The sequence below is a fragment of the Panthera tigris genome, chromosome D1 (genome assembly GCF_018350195.1).
Source record: "Panthera tigris isolate Pti1 chromosome D1, P.tigris_Pti1_mat1.1, whole genome shotgun sequence".
NCBI classification, from domain to species: Eukaryota; Metazoa; Chordata; class Mammalia; order Carnivora; family Felidae; genus Panthera; species Panthera tigris.
Window position 1 is genome coordinate 967079 of NC_056669.1, and position 18478 is coordinate 985556.

General features: G+C 46.0%; 1 protein-coding gene across 1 annotated transcript in view; it reads left to right on the plus strand.

The window, feature by feature from the left end:
• YAP1 (Yes1 associated transcriptional regulator) overlaps positions 1–18478 on the plus strand; it is a 112198-nt gene that overhangs the window by 84407 nt on the left and 9313 nt on the right. The window contains 3 exon segments of the mRNA XM_042957812.1: positions 5874–6049; positions 8227–8274; positions 18055–18185. Of these exon segments, the coding sequence (XP_042813746.1) occupies positions 5874–6049; positions 8227–8274; positions 18055–18185 (355 nt within the window).

Sequence of the window (18478 nt, forward strand, 5' to 3'; positions counted from 1 at the left end):
GCTACCATAAAGCTGACAGGACTGATTTAAGTGAAACTTGAAACAGTTACTATTTCATAGTCCAAGCTGCACAGACTCTGAATTTTAAAATACAGAATATTTTTTTAAAATCCTGTCATATTTCTTAAGGCCTTTTTTTTCTCTTTACCTTCTAGAAATGTTATTAAAAGTGGAGGAGACCTTGGGATTTCAGTAGTTGATCACGGAGAGAAGAACTTCGCACTGCTGTTCTGTGTGTTTTTTTTTTTTTTAGCCGCCCTGCCCCCTTTTCCAGGGAAACAAAGCCTGTTTTGTTTCTCCCCTGCTTGTGAGGTCTCTGCCAGGCCCTTGTGGGTGCGCTGCTCTGCTTTGTTGAAATGTGTGAGATACTGAGAAGGTAAAGAGCAGGATGCTTCTGGAGGGAATCATTCCAGCTTCCTTAGATCAGCGGGGTTGTTTGGGTTGGTCACTGAAATACGCTCTTCATAGGGAAAGCTTGTAGCACTGTTTGTACCCACAGGTAACAGCATTTGGGCAGACCCAATTAAGTCCTCACCACTGTCAGCCAGAGAGACCATATCTGTTGCTAGTTTTGTGCAAACTTCAGTTCAGTTCTGCAGAGTTGTTTTTCCTTCATCTTTTGCTCTCCTGTTTCTCCCTTTATGTGGGTTTTGAATAGTTAAATAAGCTTAGATCTGAAAAAGATCCTACCAACCAATTCAGGAGCCTTCAGCAGCCCTCACTGTCCTTGATGATCACCGCTAACAGTATTTAATTCTGGAAAACTGAAGGGAAGCACAGGATCCTTCCCTCTTTATTTTCAAGCAATTTGTTATTGTCCATTTTCACAACAGTACATATTTATATTAACTTGTTAAATGTTGTATTTCTTAAAAGTCCAGTGGGGAAAGCTGAATTTTCAGATGCTTCTTACTAGATGAAATATGTAAGTGTATAGCTCGAGAGTCAGTTTTGCAATCAGTCAAGTTATTAATGGGCTATTTCGTAGCAGTTTCTTGTTTAAATTATTTAATTGCTTGGAACCAAAAACATATTTTCCCCAATAGCTGTTTGTTCTAAGTTGCACTTTATGAGGTGTTCACTGCATGTGATAGGTTCTCAGATCATCCCCTCAACTCCTCCACACTGAAATAGCAAATGTATAGAACATTTCTGAGGGGAATATATCGAGTACTGAGTATTGTACTGGAATGCCAGGAGTGTGTTTCACTAAAGGAGAAGGATGTCTCAGGGTTAAGACTCCACTACCCAATTTTTCCACTTAGATCTTACTGGAAAGATAAATATTCGTATCTCTGAATTGTAGTGTACTGACAAACCGGGAGTGGCCTGGTAAAGTGGGAGAAGGCAGAGGGCAGCATAATTATCTGTAGGACTAGGAATCTTAAAGTTTAGGAAGAAGTGCCCCAGGGAAGGAACAAGGTAGCATTTATGCAGCACCTCTTGTCCCCAGGGCCAGAGTGTGTGCTCTGCATAGATTAATCTCCACAGTGTCTCCGAAAGGGACATACAGTATCCCCAGACACAGTTGAAGAAGCTGAGGATTAGAGGAATGACTGAATTGTGGGGTTGGTTTGACTACAAAGGCAATGTGTTTGGTATTGTGACAATACCTGTTGGTGACAAGTAGATGTAAGCAGTTGTATTAAATGAGATTGTTGATTCCAGACTTAAACGTGTTTGGAAGCATAACGGTGTCCTGAAGAGCCTATGATTTAAATGGAAATCACAATACAGATTGTGGCAGATCTTAGCACTTAAAATTTCGGGCTTATTTTTTTGTATCCATTCCCCTACAAAACACTAAACTACAACCGTGATTATGAAACTTTAAGCCATTTATTCTTTCTAAAGACAGATCATAAATAAATGTGATTTTTGTTGGGCAGTATAAGACAACTAATCCGGCTTTGAACAGCATGGTCCTGTTTTGACGTCCCGTCTCTGCTCTGCCAGACAGAATACCAAAAAGAGATCACCAGAAAGACATGACTAGGGTCACAAATTGGGGAAAATAATCTCTGTGGGTCAGAAGGTAAAATCCACATAATACAGTGAGCAAGGGCAGGCAGGTTTAGGGGCCTCGGGTCCTGAGGATGTCAGGAGCTCAGAGTGTTACGGACAAGGGAGACAGGACAGCTGTGGGCCTGGCCTAGTCCAAGAGGAGGACTCACCACGCATCAAGTACAAATCTCAGCAATCCGTACACAGACCCTGTTCTTTTAACTACAGTGCAGTTAAATTAGATTCCTATGGGGCGCCTAGGCTCACTAGGTTTAGCGTCCACTAGGTTTAGCGTCCGACTTCAGCTCAGGTCATGATCTCCGGGCTTGTGAGTTCAAGCCCCGCCTCAGGCTCTGTGCCGACAGCTCAGAGCCTGGAGCCTGCGTCAGATTCTGTGTCTCCCTCGCTCTCTTCCCCTACCCCCCTTCTCAAAAATAAATGAACGTGTTAAAAAAAAAAAAAAAATAGTCCCGATAAAAAAAGTCAGCTTCGAAAAATGTATATGGTGTGCCCTCCCAGCCATTAACACATATCATTAATGTTGGGATTAAAATTGTGGCATCTGGTATAAGATTAATGAATAGAAAGTCCAGAAGCAACGTAATGTGGCAATTTAGTCTGATAAAGATGTCTTTGGGGGAAGGATATACTTTATGTGGGTGGTGTTGGGCAAATAGGCATGAAAATATAAAATTAGATTTATTCACTCCATATTCCAGGATAAATTCCAAGTGGAGTGGATTGAATTGCCAAATAAATACATAAAAAGAAAGTGAATAGCTTTTGAATTAAAAGTTGATGAATTGCTTTGTCATCAGGGAGTGGGGAAAACATAGCCCAAATTTCGAAAAGACTGATAAATTTGACTGCTTAAAAAATACAATTATGTGGAAAAAGCAAACTAAAAAGAGAGATGGTAAACTGAGGGAGATTATTTGTAACATATATGTGACCACAGCTGTCTCCCCCTCATATATAAAGATTATCTAAAATAGAGAACGTAAAGAAAGACTAGCAAGTCTCTTGGAAAAGGTACAGACACAATTGGCATGAAAAATGCAAATGGCCCTTTAAAATAGGGAAATTGATCAAAGTTTTGAAATAAAACGTAGCAAAGTAAAATTACATTGACCAACCATTTCTCACTTTCCAGATTGGCAGAAATCCAGAAGTTTGGCAAGGATTTCATGGGGAAAAAAGACTGTCCTACATCACTGGTAGGGATACAGCCAGGTACAACCCTGGTGTGGGAGGGAAGACGCAGGGAGACTTGGCAAAAGTACTCACTTTCAACGTGAAGTCAGCCACCTCTCCCAGCTAGGGCTCCACCCCAAGATACAGTAACAAAGAGACAAAATAATGTGCGTATGAGCTGATTCTAGGATAGTGAAAACTTAACAGGAAATTGGTTGAACGGGATACTAATAAGCTATTTTAAAAAGAAAATGAGAGAAAACCCCTATATCCTGCTTTGGAGTGGTCCCAGGGATATGTTGTTGTGAGTAAATAACAAAAAAGGCGAAGTGGAGACGAGTAGAAAAGTAGCCTTAGCGTACGTGCTGCCCTGTGTCTACGAAGCGTGCGTGTGGTTGCGTGGATTTTGCAAACACTGGTGACTGTTGGCTGTGAGCTGGTCAGGGTGGGGGAAGTAAGGCAGGTTTCTCCAGTTCAAGAGCACGGTGTCCCAAGCGAATCTGTAAATTGAGTTGGTGGCCATGTGACAGGGAGAGGGACTCTTAGGTAACTAACCCACAGTGATGTGACCGTATGTACCTAATGAATGTTTTGAGTCAACAGTGACAAATTAGAAACTTGTAATAATCATTTTGTTGGGCATACGTTTAACAGTCTGGAGAGGGCAATACCTACTAATGTTGTTAGAACCAGGTTTTTCAGCATAAGAGAAAATGCTTAGAAGATCAAAGAATCCAAGTAAACACCCCGAATGGTAGGTACTGAGATTACGTCTGGATGAAAGGCTATGATGTTTGCTTCAGAATAATCGGGGAGACAGCAGGATAGAAGGGACTCCACGTGCATGGATTAGGATGCTGCCTGATGAGCACGTGAAGATCTGTCATCTGTGTTTTTTCTACTTCTCTCTCTGTGGAAATTATTTGGAAACTTTGAAACCTGTTCGGAAGCATTGCAGTGTAGTAAATAGCTCGTGAGTTAGATGGAAATCTCAGTAGAAACTACAAGTATTGGGAATGGAACAGTCATAAATTACACTATTTGAAGATGTAGGACACTCGGGAAAAGCATGACTTAAGGGTACATTTGTTGATTTAAATCCTCCAAGAAAAGATTTAAACTAAACGACTTCAAGTCAAGAAGTTAGAAGAACTGGAGAAAGCCTGGAGAGAAAAGGCCGGAGCCTCATCACCTGCACACTGCCCACCCAGTAGGCCGGACTGAACGAGGCCGTTGTGCATGAGTTTGGCCTGTAACGGTCTTTCCTGCGATGTCCTCAGCTCCGTATCAACACACGTGGTGCCACAGCAGAGGTGGCCAGTCTTCGGTGGAATTTGCTCGAGTTACACATTGTCTGTCTTCACTACTTACATTTCTGCCTCAGTGAATACTCAACTCGAGTTTTTTTCAGCACTGACCTTGTTCTAGATGCTGCAGAGCCCCGAGGATACATAGGCCATTCCTGTGCCGGCGCCTGGAGGGACGAGGGTCTTAGCGCATCGTGGATGCTGCGAAATGCCGGGCAGTTCCCTCAGATCTCCCAGAGTTGGCACTTACCAGGCGGCCTCTGTGGCACAGCCGAGGATGCATGAGAAACTGTCATGAGGAGTTGGGTACCTGCCCGGGGCAGCAGTGGGTCGCAGGAGCTGTCCGCGTACGTTAGGTCGGGTTTTGGTGGTGAGGGTCACAAGAGAGGTTGGTCTGAATGTTCCTTTCTTCGAATGCCCTGTGTCAGGATTGTGTTGGCCTCGTGAATGCTGTGTGAAGTGTGTCTTGTTTGCTGTTGTCTGGAGAAGGTGGTGTGAGATTGGTGTTCTCATTCAACATTTGTGAAGTTGTTTGGGCCTGAGGTTTTGTTGGTCAGTGTGTATTAACGATTTGGTAGAAGCAGGGACCCAAAATCTCACCTTGAACCGTTCTACACGTGTCTGAAAAGGGGATGTGTCCTTCCCATTTTCACATAATAAAACTTCCCTCCTCGGGAAATCCAGTAGAATAAGGATCCACCCGTTTCTGATTGTCACATGGTTACAGGTTCAACTAGGAACCAGCTCCTGAGTCTCCCTGGGCTGTGTGAGGGGACACAGCGGTGTTGCTGGAGATGAGCCTCTGCTGTCCAGATCTCGTGGGCTTGTTCGATCACGAGCGAGCCTCCCGTCGTGGAAATCTGCTTGTGTGTTAAGGGTTGATCATTTTAACGGGCTTTGCTGCTCTGAATGCTGAGTGTCATTTTGTGGGACTTGCGTCTTTATATTTGTCATAAACCCTGTGCTCACGTCATTCACACTCCAGAAGTCACCACAGACGTCCCTGCCGCTCAGTCCTTTGTCAGCCTCCCAGCTCTAGAGGCAGCGGACATGACAGGTCCCCAGCCTGCGCTCGATCCTCTCTGGATGTGCGTGTAACGCGTCCTGTGCTTCCTGTGACATGCTTTGCTTTTACGTGGCATGTCTTCTGCCCCTGTCGCTGCAGGTGAGAGCGTCCTCTTGTTTCGGGCTCTCACCTGGCTGGCATCTTGTAACGGCAGCAGGGGTGACAGCGAGAACAGTAAATTAACCTAACCGTCATCCTGTGGGTGGCTTTCCTGCTACACTGACTGTGCCCAGATGCTTTTGAAAACCTGTCCTTTGCATTTGCGATTAGATTTTTAGGACCGATGTTTTGTTTCGTTTTAGCCGTGAACCAGAGGGTCGGGCAGAGCGCCCCGGCGAAGCAGCCCCCGCCCCTGGCCCCGCAGAGCCCACCGGGGGGCGTCCTTGGCAGCGGCGGCTCCAACCAGCAGATGCGGCTGCAGCAGCTGCAGATGGAGAAGGAGAGGCTGCGTCTGAAGCAGCAGGAGCTGCTCCGGCAGGTGAGGCCCCAGGTTAGAGGCCAGCCTTCGCTTTTCGGGCTTCGCTTGCCGCGCGTGGGGCGGGGGGCTCGGCGCTCTGTCACGGCCGGGGTGACGCAGACGACGCGCCGGCTCCGTTCTGGTCCTGCTTCCCCGACCCGGCCCCCATCGCGGGTGGGCGCCTGTCCCCCCTGGCCTGCGGAGCCGTAGACGGCGCGGCTCGGACCGTTTTGCCCTCGGGACCCTGGCGTGTCCCTCGGGAGACCCCTTTTCCCGGAGACGGAAGTCCCTCGGGGGTGATAGGTCACTAAGGCGTTTCTCAGAGGACACGTGGGATTCGGCGTGGCTGAATCCAGGGTGTTTGCCTTAAAACGTAATACGCGTTGCCCCCAGTTGAGAAGGTCCCTGCGCTGGGGGCTTTCTCAGGTTGGCCCGGGTGCGGCCTCCCCCTGGATGGCTGGGAACCTGTCAGGACCTGTCCCCGGAGTTTCCCTTAAGAAAGTGCCGCAGGTCTTCGTATTCCACCGGGGCAGACGGTCCGTCCCCTCAGGATGCGCTGGGCCCCCGCCTTGTTCCGGAAGGCGAGCTGAGGCCACAGGGTTCAGACACCGGGGATGCGGTCTTAGAGTCACTTACTGTTGAAGTTTCACGTCAACTGTTGTGACAGTCCACACGACAGGGAGTGCCGATTCTGGAAGTGCGGGAGGCGAGGGTCCGCGAAGACAAAGCCTCCTCCTCCTCCTCCTCCTCCTCCTCTGTGTCCTGAGTTCTCTTCTCGGGCGTCAGTCACCACCAGTTTCTCATTCTGTGTTTCCAGACACATCCTCTGTGTTCACAGACGTGAAACACGTGCGTCCGCTACTTGTCTCGCAGTTGCAGTGTGCCACGTGTGGAAGTGACCGCATCGACCCGGGTGCGGGCGCTTCTGAGGGCCGTGCGCTCACAGTGTTCCTGGAAACCGTGATTTGAGAAACTGGAGCCCTGGGGAAGGAACCTAAGCCGGGGAAGTCCCAGACAGACTCAGCTTGAGGCCGTGCTGCCCGCGACCTGTCGTGTAACTCGAGCGTGCTTGGCGCCCACAGCGGGTCCTGATGGCAAGGGCTGTGCCAGGGCTGGTGTCAGGGAGCCGTCGTGACGGACGGAGTGCTTACCTGCCCTCGAGAGGGTGCAGAAAGGAAGCCGACGCAGTTCACTGTGTCTCTTTCCAACAAATTACTGGAAAGGGAAAATAATTTTCCTTTAAATTAAACTTTATCCTCAGAACAAGGGAATACCATCAAGGATGTAATTATGTCTCTGTTAGAAGAAAGAACGCAGCGTTTCACTCCATCACTGATCGGTCCTAGGTGGTCTAAGGAAGGACGGAGCTCAGTTTCACACACGGGGTGAAAACCATCAAAACTGAGAAATCTCACTAAGAACAATTAGTTAATTGCCAGTGTCAAAGTCTTAACTATTTTAAAGTGTCCTGAGTTTTTTAAAGTCTAGAAATGGGCCGTCCATCATTATGTTGCATTCCGTAGATCAGCCTGGGCTTTTTGTTTGTCTGTTGTATTGTCTTGTTTTTTTTTTTTTGTGATGGGCGATGCTGCTGTTTATAAAACTCTTCCTCCCAAAGAGTTTTTCCAAGTCTCTCTCTCACTCTTCCTGTGGGTGATGGGTCCTGGCCAACATAGCTTAGCTTCCTTTATGGGTAATTTCTTTGTTTCTTCTTTACTACTGACTGTGTTGTTGTCTTTTCTTAATGTGGAAGTGACAGATCTCCTCTATTCTTATACTAATAGTCTGTTTGTTAGGATTTTTTGGTTTTGTTTTTTGGCAATCAGTATAAATTCATTATGTCTTAAGTCTTTGGGCTTCCTATGAATTTGTTAGTTTCTGTTATCACTGAAACATTAAATTATATTTTTTTTCCTGCTTCTGATTCTCAGAAGCAAACAATCGACCTGACCAATTCGCATTTTATTTGGGTCCTGACACCTCAAGCCTTGCTGTCCTGTCCTTGCTGTTGAGTCCTCGGGGAGGTTTTGGTTTCTTGTGACTCCGTCGGCTCCTGTCTTCCTCGGTCTGCTGCTTCCTGGGCTGGCTTGGGAATCCTGTGCTGTGGTCATGTGTCTGGATGAAATTTGTAAGTCAGCCTACACAGCCAAACCATGCGGCTCAAAGTAATTTTTATCCATCTTATCTTTTACTCTTAGGCAATGCGGAATATCAATCCCAGCTCAGCAAATTCTCCAAAATGTCAGGTAGGCTCTTACTGATGTTTTAGCATTGAAAAAAAGAAAAAAAAGATACTAAATTAGGAAAGTGAGATCCTTGTGCTCAAGGGGCCTGTCCACACTGAACGTTAGCTCAGGTATAACTTTTGAGCCATCTTTCTCCCAAAATAACTTAGGTTCATATTGCCGCTCCCGGAAAGTCTGTGCTGCCTGCTTCCCGCTCACTCCCCCCAGGAAGCTGCTAGTTCTCATTTTCATTCCATGGAAGTCTTGTTTTATTCCACATTTGAAGCGTATTATGTCTCAGTTGCACATCCCATCAGCCTTCAGGTGTGCCTGATTTTCATTCGCATAGCTTAAAATAGTATTTATGATGATTTAGGATTTATAGGAATTAATCATTAGAACAGCAACAGGGTGACACAGATTATTTCCCTGGTTAGGCCACTGGAAGAAATCTCAAGAGTCATAATGGTGCTCTTAGCAGAAACCGTTTTTGCAGGGCGTTTCATAGGAAGAAGATCACGATTCTCAGAAGAGAGGAGGGTCTGCTGGGGTAGTGTTTTGGGTTTCTTTGTTGACGTTATCCACATTTCTCCCTGATGAACCCCAGAGAGCACTGGTTGAGAAGGCATCTTACGGGGACGGCAGGACTGTGGCCCTGTGTCCCTTTGACTGCAAGCACTTGTTTGATTCATGGAAGATAGACCTCTGTGCTCAGGGTTCACAAGGTTGGAAGGACTGAAGCCTAGGGGACGCGGCTTGTGTCTCAGGTGGGCAGAAGCAACCAGGAGGCGCCGTGTGGCCGCTGCGTCAGCATTAGCAGCAGAAGCGGGCTTTGGCAGGGCCCCTCTTGGTTTGGATGTTGTCACCTTGACCGTGGGATACCACCCTCCCAGAGACTAGATAACTATGTGAGAGGGAAAGCGGTTCCTTAGCCCACAAATGTCTTCTTGAATCAGGAGATTGTGTGAGGCGGGTAAGTCAGGACATTTGCTTCGACAGCGGAGCACGATCCTGCCCGGAGAGCCGCTGCTCGCGCGTGCGCCTGGAGGCCACGGTTGTGGACCTTTAAAAGGAGAAGATCCGTGCCCTTGCTTTTTCTCCGGAGTGTTTATGAAAGAAGGCCAGCTGATGCCTGAGATTTATTTAAGCCAGAACAAGAAACCTGGAAGAGGTGTTTTAAAATCAACCTCGGATATGCTGGAGGATCAAACAGGATTTGTTACAGGAGTTTTGGTCACTGTGTTTCCCTGACAGTCGTGGAAATGTCAATAAATGTTAGGAAATTTGGCACGGGGTTAAATTTGAAATAGCTCAGAACACACAGAACATGGTAGTGTTTGTGTCAGGCAGGCGTGTGCGTTCTTGCGTGTTTTCTAGATGACCTGATAGAGCCAAGGAACAAGCTCACAAAGAGGAGCCTTGTCTTAAGTGCGGATGGCTTCCTGCAGGGTTTCCAGGACGATCAAGAAAGCCAGGAAGACCTTTCCAGTCTAGAGGAACCGGACCTGTAAAGGAATAGTGGAGGAAAGGCGACAGGTTATTCAGTAGTTCAGTGCCAGTCACTGTTCACAGTTTTCTTTTACTTTTCTAATAGAGATTAAGTGCAGATGAGTTCCCAAGCAACAGGAAGTCAGTGTCATTATTTTATAATTTTACATACGATCATATACTACGTTCAGACGCTGTGGGATGTGGGAAGGTACCAAACTTCACAGTGTTGCTGTCTTTCATTTTTTCCAAATAGGATTAACTAAACAGATCTGGACAGCAGGGTTCTCTGGTCGTGTAAACTGACGACAGTATGCGTGAGGTTAATGCAGAATTCTGAAAAAGTAAGATAACTTTAAAAGGATTGGTAGATCTTAGTTAAAGATGGGAAATAACCACCTTAATTTTTTAGGATTTGATTGCAGAATTTTGGAAAAAGTGGTCTTCAGAGCACTTAAAAATTTTAATTTCATTTGGATTGTCCACTATTTTTATGTTGGAAAAGCTATTTGTATCCTCAGAAAACACTTTTTGCAACTACAAACGTCACGTCCGCTCCTGAGGCTGAGCCTGTAACGCTCACTTTTCTGGCCGCGTCTCTTTCTCGTCCATCAGTTGGAGACCTTCCGAGAGGGTCGGTGCCGTGTGCGCTGTCTGTGGTTTTCAGTTCCATTTCTGTTTCGGGGTCTTTTGAAAGACATATTTTGAGAAAGATCGTGCCCCGAGTGTGGACGCTTTTGCCTTCTCCCGTTGACTCCCGCCCCGCTGGCTGCGTGCACTCTTGCGTCCGGTGGCCCTGATCCCGCTCATGAGCGATCCCCCTTCCCTCTTGCCCGGTGAGACTGTCCGGTTCCTCTTCGAGGCCTGGACGTCAAAACCCGTTCTACGTGGCCTTCTCAGAGTCCTCGAGACCATTCAAGAAATGGAAACAAGACAGCTGTGCATAGGTATCTTAGCTTTATTTCTGAGCACATAGCTGCTTCAGTCTTCATAGAAATGATAGCTGTAAGTAGTTTGCCGCTAATGACTTGGCGTACTTGCCGTTTCTTGCGGGTAGTGCTAGATGCACCCGAGGGTGAGACCCACGGTGTCCGTGTGGAGGACGTGACGCCACACTGGTCGCCTGCAGTGGTGAAGAGGGTTGGATGTCCCTAGTTTTAGCCACACGGAGCAACGTAATACCACTGCTCAGGGTCACGTGAAAACAATGGCCGTCTTTTTTTCCTAGAATTTAAGAACGGTAAAGAATTGGGCTTTTTGTTTCTCCAAGTTGTCTTTCTTGTTAAAGCTGTTTCAGAGTTGACTTTGCCCAAGATGATCTCTCTTCTTTTTGAAGTCCTAGTACTGAATAAACCACAAATTCATTTAGGTGTTTCCTCATCAATTTTTAGATTGTATTTTTAATAAGCGTGTTGAAAATTCTGATATACTTCACACCTGCGTATTCTAACATGTTATCTCATTTGTGTTATTCATTAAGGTCTCTATAATTTTTCTTAATTTTTTTTTTAACGTTTATTTATTTTTGAGAGAGAGAAAGAGACAGAGTGCGAGCAGGGGAGGGTCGGAAGGAGCGGTAGACACAGAATCTGAAACAAGCTCCAGGCTCTGAGCTGTCAGCACAGGGCCCAACTCAGGGCTCAAACCCGTGACCCGTGAGATCATGACCTGGGCTGAAGTTGGATGCTTCTTAAGTAACTGAGCCACCCAGGCGCCCTGAGGTTTCTGTTATTTGAAGAATGTTAAAATAATGTGTATTACTTGAATTGACACCATAATTAACAAATTATTGAAGACCTAATTCTGGAGATCTTTCAGAAAAAGTGTTGAATCTCAGGAGAATGCTGGGAACACCAGACTACAAATCTCTTTTGGACAACCCCTTTCAGATTTTTATCATACTGTCGTTCTCAAAACTGCCCCAGATCCATGTGTACAGTTTTTTAGTAAAAAATGTTCTGCAGCTAAAGATAATTTGGTGAATGGCACACATACTAAAACACCAAAAGCATTCTAATCATTGACTGAATGTTTTCATCACTTAAAATGTAAGGAAATATTCTGTGTTTATAGCTGGGTTGGGAAGCGGGGTCTGGCAAGGTCTCTGGAACAGTGGAAGAAATGGCCTTTTTTTACCCTCTGTTTTTAAAATTATGGACATAACCTGCTATCACTAAGACAAACTATTATAAGATGTATATTTTTAGAGTTACTCTCCATTTCTAAGTTTGGGTTTCTGGTTCACTAAACTAACCTTCCTTAAACAAGTTGATTACCCTGAAAAAAACACGCCTTCAGTCACACACCATGTGTTACCCTAAAGTGGATGCACTATTAACACAGCTCAGTGCTTGCTTGCTAAAGACAGACTTGATTTAAAAAAGTGATTGAAGTTGACATTATATTTTATAGAATTTTCTCTAAGTGGAATCATAACCTTTCACCTGTGATTATTTTGAGATTCACTCATGTTGTGTCCGTACTTTTTTAAGTGTACGTATTTATTTTGAGAGGGAGTGAGTGGGGAAGGGGCAGAGAGAGAGGGAGGGAGAGAATCCCAAGCAGGTTCCGCGATGTCAGTGAAGAGCCTTACACAGGACTCTCTCCCATGAACTGTGAGGTCATGACCTGAGCCAAAAACCAAGAGTCGGTTGCTTAACTGACTGAGCCACCCAGGCACCTCTGTCTTCTTTCTTTTTATTGCTAACTAGTATTCCATGGTAGGGCTATCCTATGATTGTTTCTCTTTTCACTTTTTGATGGACATTTGGGTTGTGCCAAATTTCGACTTTGTGTAGACATGTGCTTTCATTTTTCTTGGATACCCTAAGAATTCAGTAACCCAGAAATGTTCTAAATGTTTCCGGACTGATGACTGCTTCTGCTGCCTTTCTCCTTATTTTTCTAAATGACGTGAAGCAAAGTACTCATTTTTTATGGGGGAAAAATACTTTAACTACCAGATATATATTATCTTAAAGTGTCTTTTTCACCCTGTGGGGAAGGATACTGCTATTTAAGCGACTGGAGGGAAATGTAAAAAGGGCCAGTGGCTTCTGGCGAGACCCCAAGTCCATAAAAGTCCACGACGTCACGAGGGCCAACTTGAGTTTGCCCTCACAAGCCACCCCGGAAAGTTCCCTTTGGACCAAGCTGGGACCATGCGTGTTACTCACAGTGTAGATAGCTGTGACTCCCAATGTGTCTGTGCCACATTAGCTAAGATTTAGAAGCTCGCTGGGAAAAGCTGCCGCATTTTTTTATTATTACAGAAGAAAAAGAGCTAAAAATACTTGCTTCATTTAGAAAAAGTCAAATGCTCTAAAAGAACTTTTTGACCTTTGAAATACAGAAGCATGATTAAATTTTGGCCAAATTTCCTATAACTTGTTTCTCCGTTTTTGAAAGTCTGTCAAACTATTTATTCTAACTACCTTTGGGAAAAAGAGAAGCTTAACAAACTTGTATTTTTAGCTTAGTATTCTAATTTTAGGCATTTGTTCACAGTAAAAGACTCCTTAGAGATAGACATAACTTTCAACATGAAGTGTTTCAACTGAAATCAGTTTTTATAGACGATCCAGTTATGTCCCCAAACTTGTTTTGAAACGTCTATGCCAGATTCACTGTCCATATTTGTCCAGAGTGAGTTCTGCTAAAACCACTTTATTGCACTAGAGTAGGCTTACTCTATACAGGTTCGTATCGATGCATGCAGGCGTAGTTTTAAATGCCGTATAATGGACAAAAGGTTTCTGTGGAATATATTTTGTGACTAAAACATTCAGCTTATGTAGCTTTTTTCATACCTATCCAGTTATAATTATTTTTCTCTGAAGTCACTTGCAAAAGGTCTATATGGCTCTGAAACACAGTTCAGTATTGTACCGCTAAAATTCTTAATTTTACTTAAGTTGGTTCACTTTCACATTTCCATTTCTTGGCCAAGGGTACAAGCAGTTGTAAGCTTGCTTTCAGTGAAAAGCCAGGATTTATCAGTCCCCGCTGACTCCACAGGCCCTTTCCTCCAGAATCTGACGAGGCAGAGCTTGGAGTCAACCACTTCCCCAAATTTCCGTGTCACCTCTGAGGCCTGCCTTCACAGGACTCTCTGTGTGGGTGTGTGGTGCGTGCACGTGTGTTTGTGCGGGAAGCACATAGGTTGTTCTCTTTGCGTTCAGTTGAGCTCCAGTCATAAGTTAAGGGGGAAATAAGTTGGTCTGCTACCCTGCGTGAATGCGTAAATGCGTTTGGTTTCCTTCCCCTGTTTTTGACAGTTTGTTTCAAATATCAACAAAATTTTTCCATCTTCCTTACTGAACCCAGTGGAATAAATTATATTAACAGCAGATGGAAACACAAACATTGAGAATTAATGACTTGAGGAGGGGGCTACCAAGTTGACTTTAATTACTTAAAGCAGTTTTGTCTTCAGCAAATACTAGGCTGTGTTAAGATTATCCATTTTTGGGTAATATGTGTATAAGTACTTATACATCATTTATCCTCAGTAAAACTGTTCAGAAATTACGTAGGGCATTTAATCAAGTCTGTTCTTTTTGCTATGTCTAGAAGTTTCAAAACTGGGCTGAATATTCCTACCTTGCTTTGGTTTCTGTGATCTGTGTGTATATGTGTCACTGGCCTTAGCACGTTATGTTTGTTTTCATGCCGCTGGCAATGCTGACGCCCCCACCCCACCGACACCAGTGCAGTAAAATGGCATTTTCTCCTGAGCCTCTCGGACTCGCTTCACATGAACCCGACACGGCCCCTGTCACGGCTCCCGCCCAGATTGGATGAGAAGCGCATCTCCGTGGTCCCTTGTAGCCCTCAGGCGGCTTCAGGCACATCTCCAGATGAACTTCTTTGCGAGTGTTGGTGGCGGGTCTGTGGTGGCCGCTGACAACAGCAGTTCAGCTGTCAGAGACCGCAGCCGACGAGATTCGGCAAAGTGGTAAAATCCAGAGTAGCAAAAACATGGAGAATCTGTGCCTGACAGTTAGCTTTAGCTTCATAAAACGTTGTCGAAAAAGTGGGAACTTCATAAACAAAAGTAAAATAAAAATTGGTTAACACTATGATTTTAGTAACGAGTCGGAGTAGTGTCATGTCCTGTGTTTGCTATGCAGAAACTGGTGCCTGCCTTCTTTGATAGGAAGTAGAAAGCAAATGAGGCTCTCTTTACAATATTTGCAAGGTCCTGCCGTGTTCTGACAGATCTACAGCTCCCTCCCTCACAGAACTCTAAGCATCAGCTTCATCTAGAGCTTACAATACTAGTCGTTTTCAAAGTTCTTCCTATTTACATCCTCATGTTTTAATGGCAGCATAAATTCTTCAGAGCCTCAGAAGTTAAGGTATTATGCTCCCAAACCGTCCATTCGTTCATTCATTCAGTGTGCCCTCAAGGAACAGAGGAGAAAGGAAGGAAGGAAGGAAGGTGGGAGGGAGGGAGGAACTACAATATTGTGTGATAAGTGTTAAGATCATGTTATACCTGTGCTCAAACTGTTACAGACGTAACCTCTCTCTGTCCAGTCTGTCCGAAGATGGAGATGGGATCATGGCAGAGAGCTCCCCTCCCCGGGGAAGGGAACAGAGTCTTAGATAACAGGGAAGAGAGCAAAGCGCTCTAGTTGAAAGGCGGGTGTGGACAGCAGGGCCGTGCTACAGACCCTCGCAGTTCTGAAGTTCTGGTCACTCAGCGGGAGGGGTTGGCGAGGGTGGAGAGCATGGACAGGAGTCAGATGCACCGAGTCCCCAGAGGCTGCTGGGAGAGTGGCTTGGCCTTCGGCAGGGACAGGGGAGACTCGGGGATGAGTTAAGAAGAGGAGTGCGACTGGGGAGAGCTTTGCGAGAGGAGGAGGCAGAAAGCCAGACGCCTGGACGGCCTGTGCGTTCCTACTGATGTGGGACCGACGTTTGGATGACCTTGACTGCGTCGGGCTTGAGAGCGTGTGCCGGGTGTGGGGCAGTGACGGTGGGGACGTGAGAAAACAGAACATCACAGAGTGGGACTGTGGCCGTTCAAGGCCAGAGACCCCATCGATTTAGATTAGTCTGGACAGTTGTGTGTTTCTCTGGCATTTCTTAGCAATCCTGTTGTGGAAATGAAGGAAGCGCGTGTGTGGTACTCACGGTGGCAGTTTGCTGTGAGGGGGCCTCTTGGGTATTTCAGACGATCGGCTCAGAGCTCGGGCTTGTATCCCTGCGTCATTACTCACGGTGGCCAAGACCTGAGATCTGTCGAAGTGTCCATTTAGCTGTCCACCACTTGCCAACCTGAGTGTCCTTTGATAGTTGAGTGGATGAAGGGGTGTGTGTGTGTGTGTGTGTGTGTGTGTGTGTGTGTGTGTGTGAATCCTGCCATTGGTGACAGCACGGATGCACCTGCAAAGTGTTGTGCTAAGTGAGAGAAGTCAGTCAGAGAGACAAATACCGCATGGTCTCCTTACGAAGTGGAATCTAAAAACCAAAACAAAAGCCAAGTTTGTAGATAAAGGGAACACATTGGGGGTTGGGGGATGGGGACCAAAAGGTACAAACTTCCAGGTATAAAATAGGTCATGGTGACTACAGTTAATAAGTAACGGGATAATAATCGCATATTTAAAAGTTGCTAAAAGAATAAATATTAAACGTCCTCATCACAAGAAAAAAAAAAACATAGCTGTTTAGGGATGGTATCTACTCAGGTGATTGTGGGGGTCACTTCACAATGTGTACTAATGCTGAGTCTTTATGTTACACACTGGAGATTAATGTCGTGTGTTACTTACACCTGAGGGATTTTTTTAATGGGAAAAAAAAGGGGAAGCCACTCAACTGGAACAGGAGGAGAGGGGAGGTGGGTGGAGGTCACACAGGAAGCTGGTGGGCAGAGCACTTGTGGTCCCAGAAGGCAGGAGGGGTGTGTGTGAGATTTCTGAGGGAGGACTGTCCGTGCCTGCTCCGGGGTGATGCAGAGGGGTTTAGGGGTTGAAGTACAGTGGTGGTCACTTTTACTGCAATTCAGAGATCCAAGAGTTTGGTGACAGATGATTAGGTAGGCGTTGTGCACAGGTGTGACCCAGGGTGAGCCAGTGCACTGAAGTGACACAGTGATCACTGTCCCAAACGTGACTCGAGGTTTTAGAGGTAGGTTTGGTCTTAACCCACACAGTCTCAGCTGTACAAGTGGGTGACGGAGGTGGGTGTGGGTCATTGGAATCTGGAAGATTGAGGAGCAGTCCTGTTGAGCGAATCATTCACTTGGTAATTGACGTGTAAGTAACCAGACATAACAGCGTGTCTTATAACTACGTAGCACTGAAGTAGTGATGAGCATGAGTGGTAATTTAAGATATTTGCAACTACATTATGATATGAACATGTTTTCCATTGATGGAAAGTCAGAGGGTATAACAAATACTGCTGTTTAGTTGCCTGTATTTGTAACTGAAGAAAATGCTAAATTGCAGTTGAAAGTTGGTGAAAAATAAAGGTGGCATTTTCTTTTCTTCACCCAAGTTCACATACCCTCTGCATTCTGTCATGATCTTCCGGTTAAGAAACCCCCGTTCGTAGGCTGTTGTATTCAGCAGGCGTAGCCCTGGTCCAGTGGGAGGTGGTGCAGGCTCAGACTGCAGAGGAGGGAGGAGGGTGCGCTCTGCGGGGGCGGCGTCCTTTGGAGTCAAAAGCCACATTTCAAGTCAAACCAGAAAGCCAAGAGAGAGGAAGCTGCACACCTGAGCTTTAGGAGAGCTTGAGAGGCAGGGCGGGGACCCAAGGGGAGTAGAGGAGAAAGGACAGAGCAGCAGAGAGAGGTGCGTGGCCTCGGCCGGGCTTGTCTGGGTGCGCAGGTGCAACCCCAAGTCCAGCAGAGAGACAATAGCGGCTGCTCAGAAACCCTCCGATGGCGTGTTTCTGACTTTATTCCTGGTGCAGACTCAGAGGACAGTTGGCGCGTAGAAGTAAACTTGAAGAATTCTTTTTCGGGAGACCAGAGTTGCCGTCGTGCCCGGTAGGGCGGGCTTGGGAGTGTCTGCCAGAGTAAGAAAAAATAACAAAATGAAGTTAGGTAGGAAAGTGTGTACATTTGGGGGATAATAAGACTAGATCAACTTTGAATTTATGCAACTTAATTTTTAGTCATTGGAAATGCATGTGAGAACTTGGTCTTTCTGACCAGGAAAACTGTTAGCTTTGAAGTAGACAGTTTAACACTTGAACTTTGTATGTACTTGGCCCCCTAGTGTGCGTTTTATTCCTTTCATTCGAACAGTACATCTGTTGTCAGTAGACTAATTCTGTTTGTTTTTTTTCCTCTAGGAATTAGCTCTTCGTAGCCAGTTACCAACACTGGACCAGGAAGGTGGGACTCAGAACCCAGTGCCTTCGCCTGGGATGTCTCAGGAGCTGAGGACAATGACGACCACTAGCTCCGATCCCTTTCTTAACAGGTGGGTGAGGGCTGTTCCCGGCCACTGAGAAGGGGAGCAGCTTCAGGAGCGTCGGGGGGGACGCCAAACAGCATTGCTGTAAATGGTGAGGACAGTGGAACTCCAGGTTCAGAGCCGGCTCCCGTGGGAGGACATGGCCCGTGGGGACCTGGGGACACATTCCCAGTCACGTGTTGGCTTCTGTCTGTTGACTGATGGTGACTTAACACCACAGAGTTGGCGGGCACGTGCGTGCCCTTCCACAAAAGCAGACGAACGTGGTCCTAAACGTACTCAGGCCTGCGTTTGAAGGA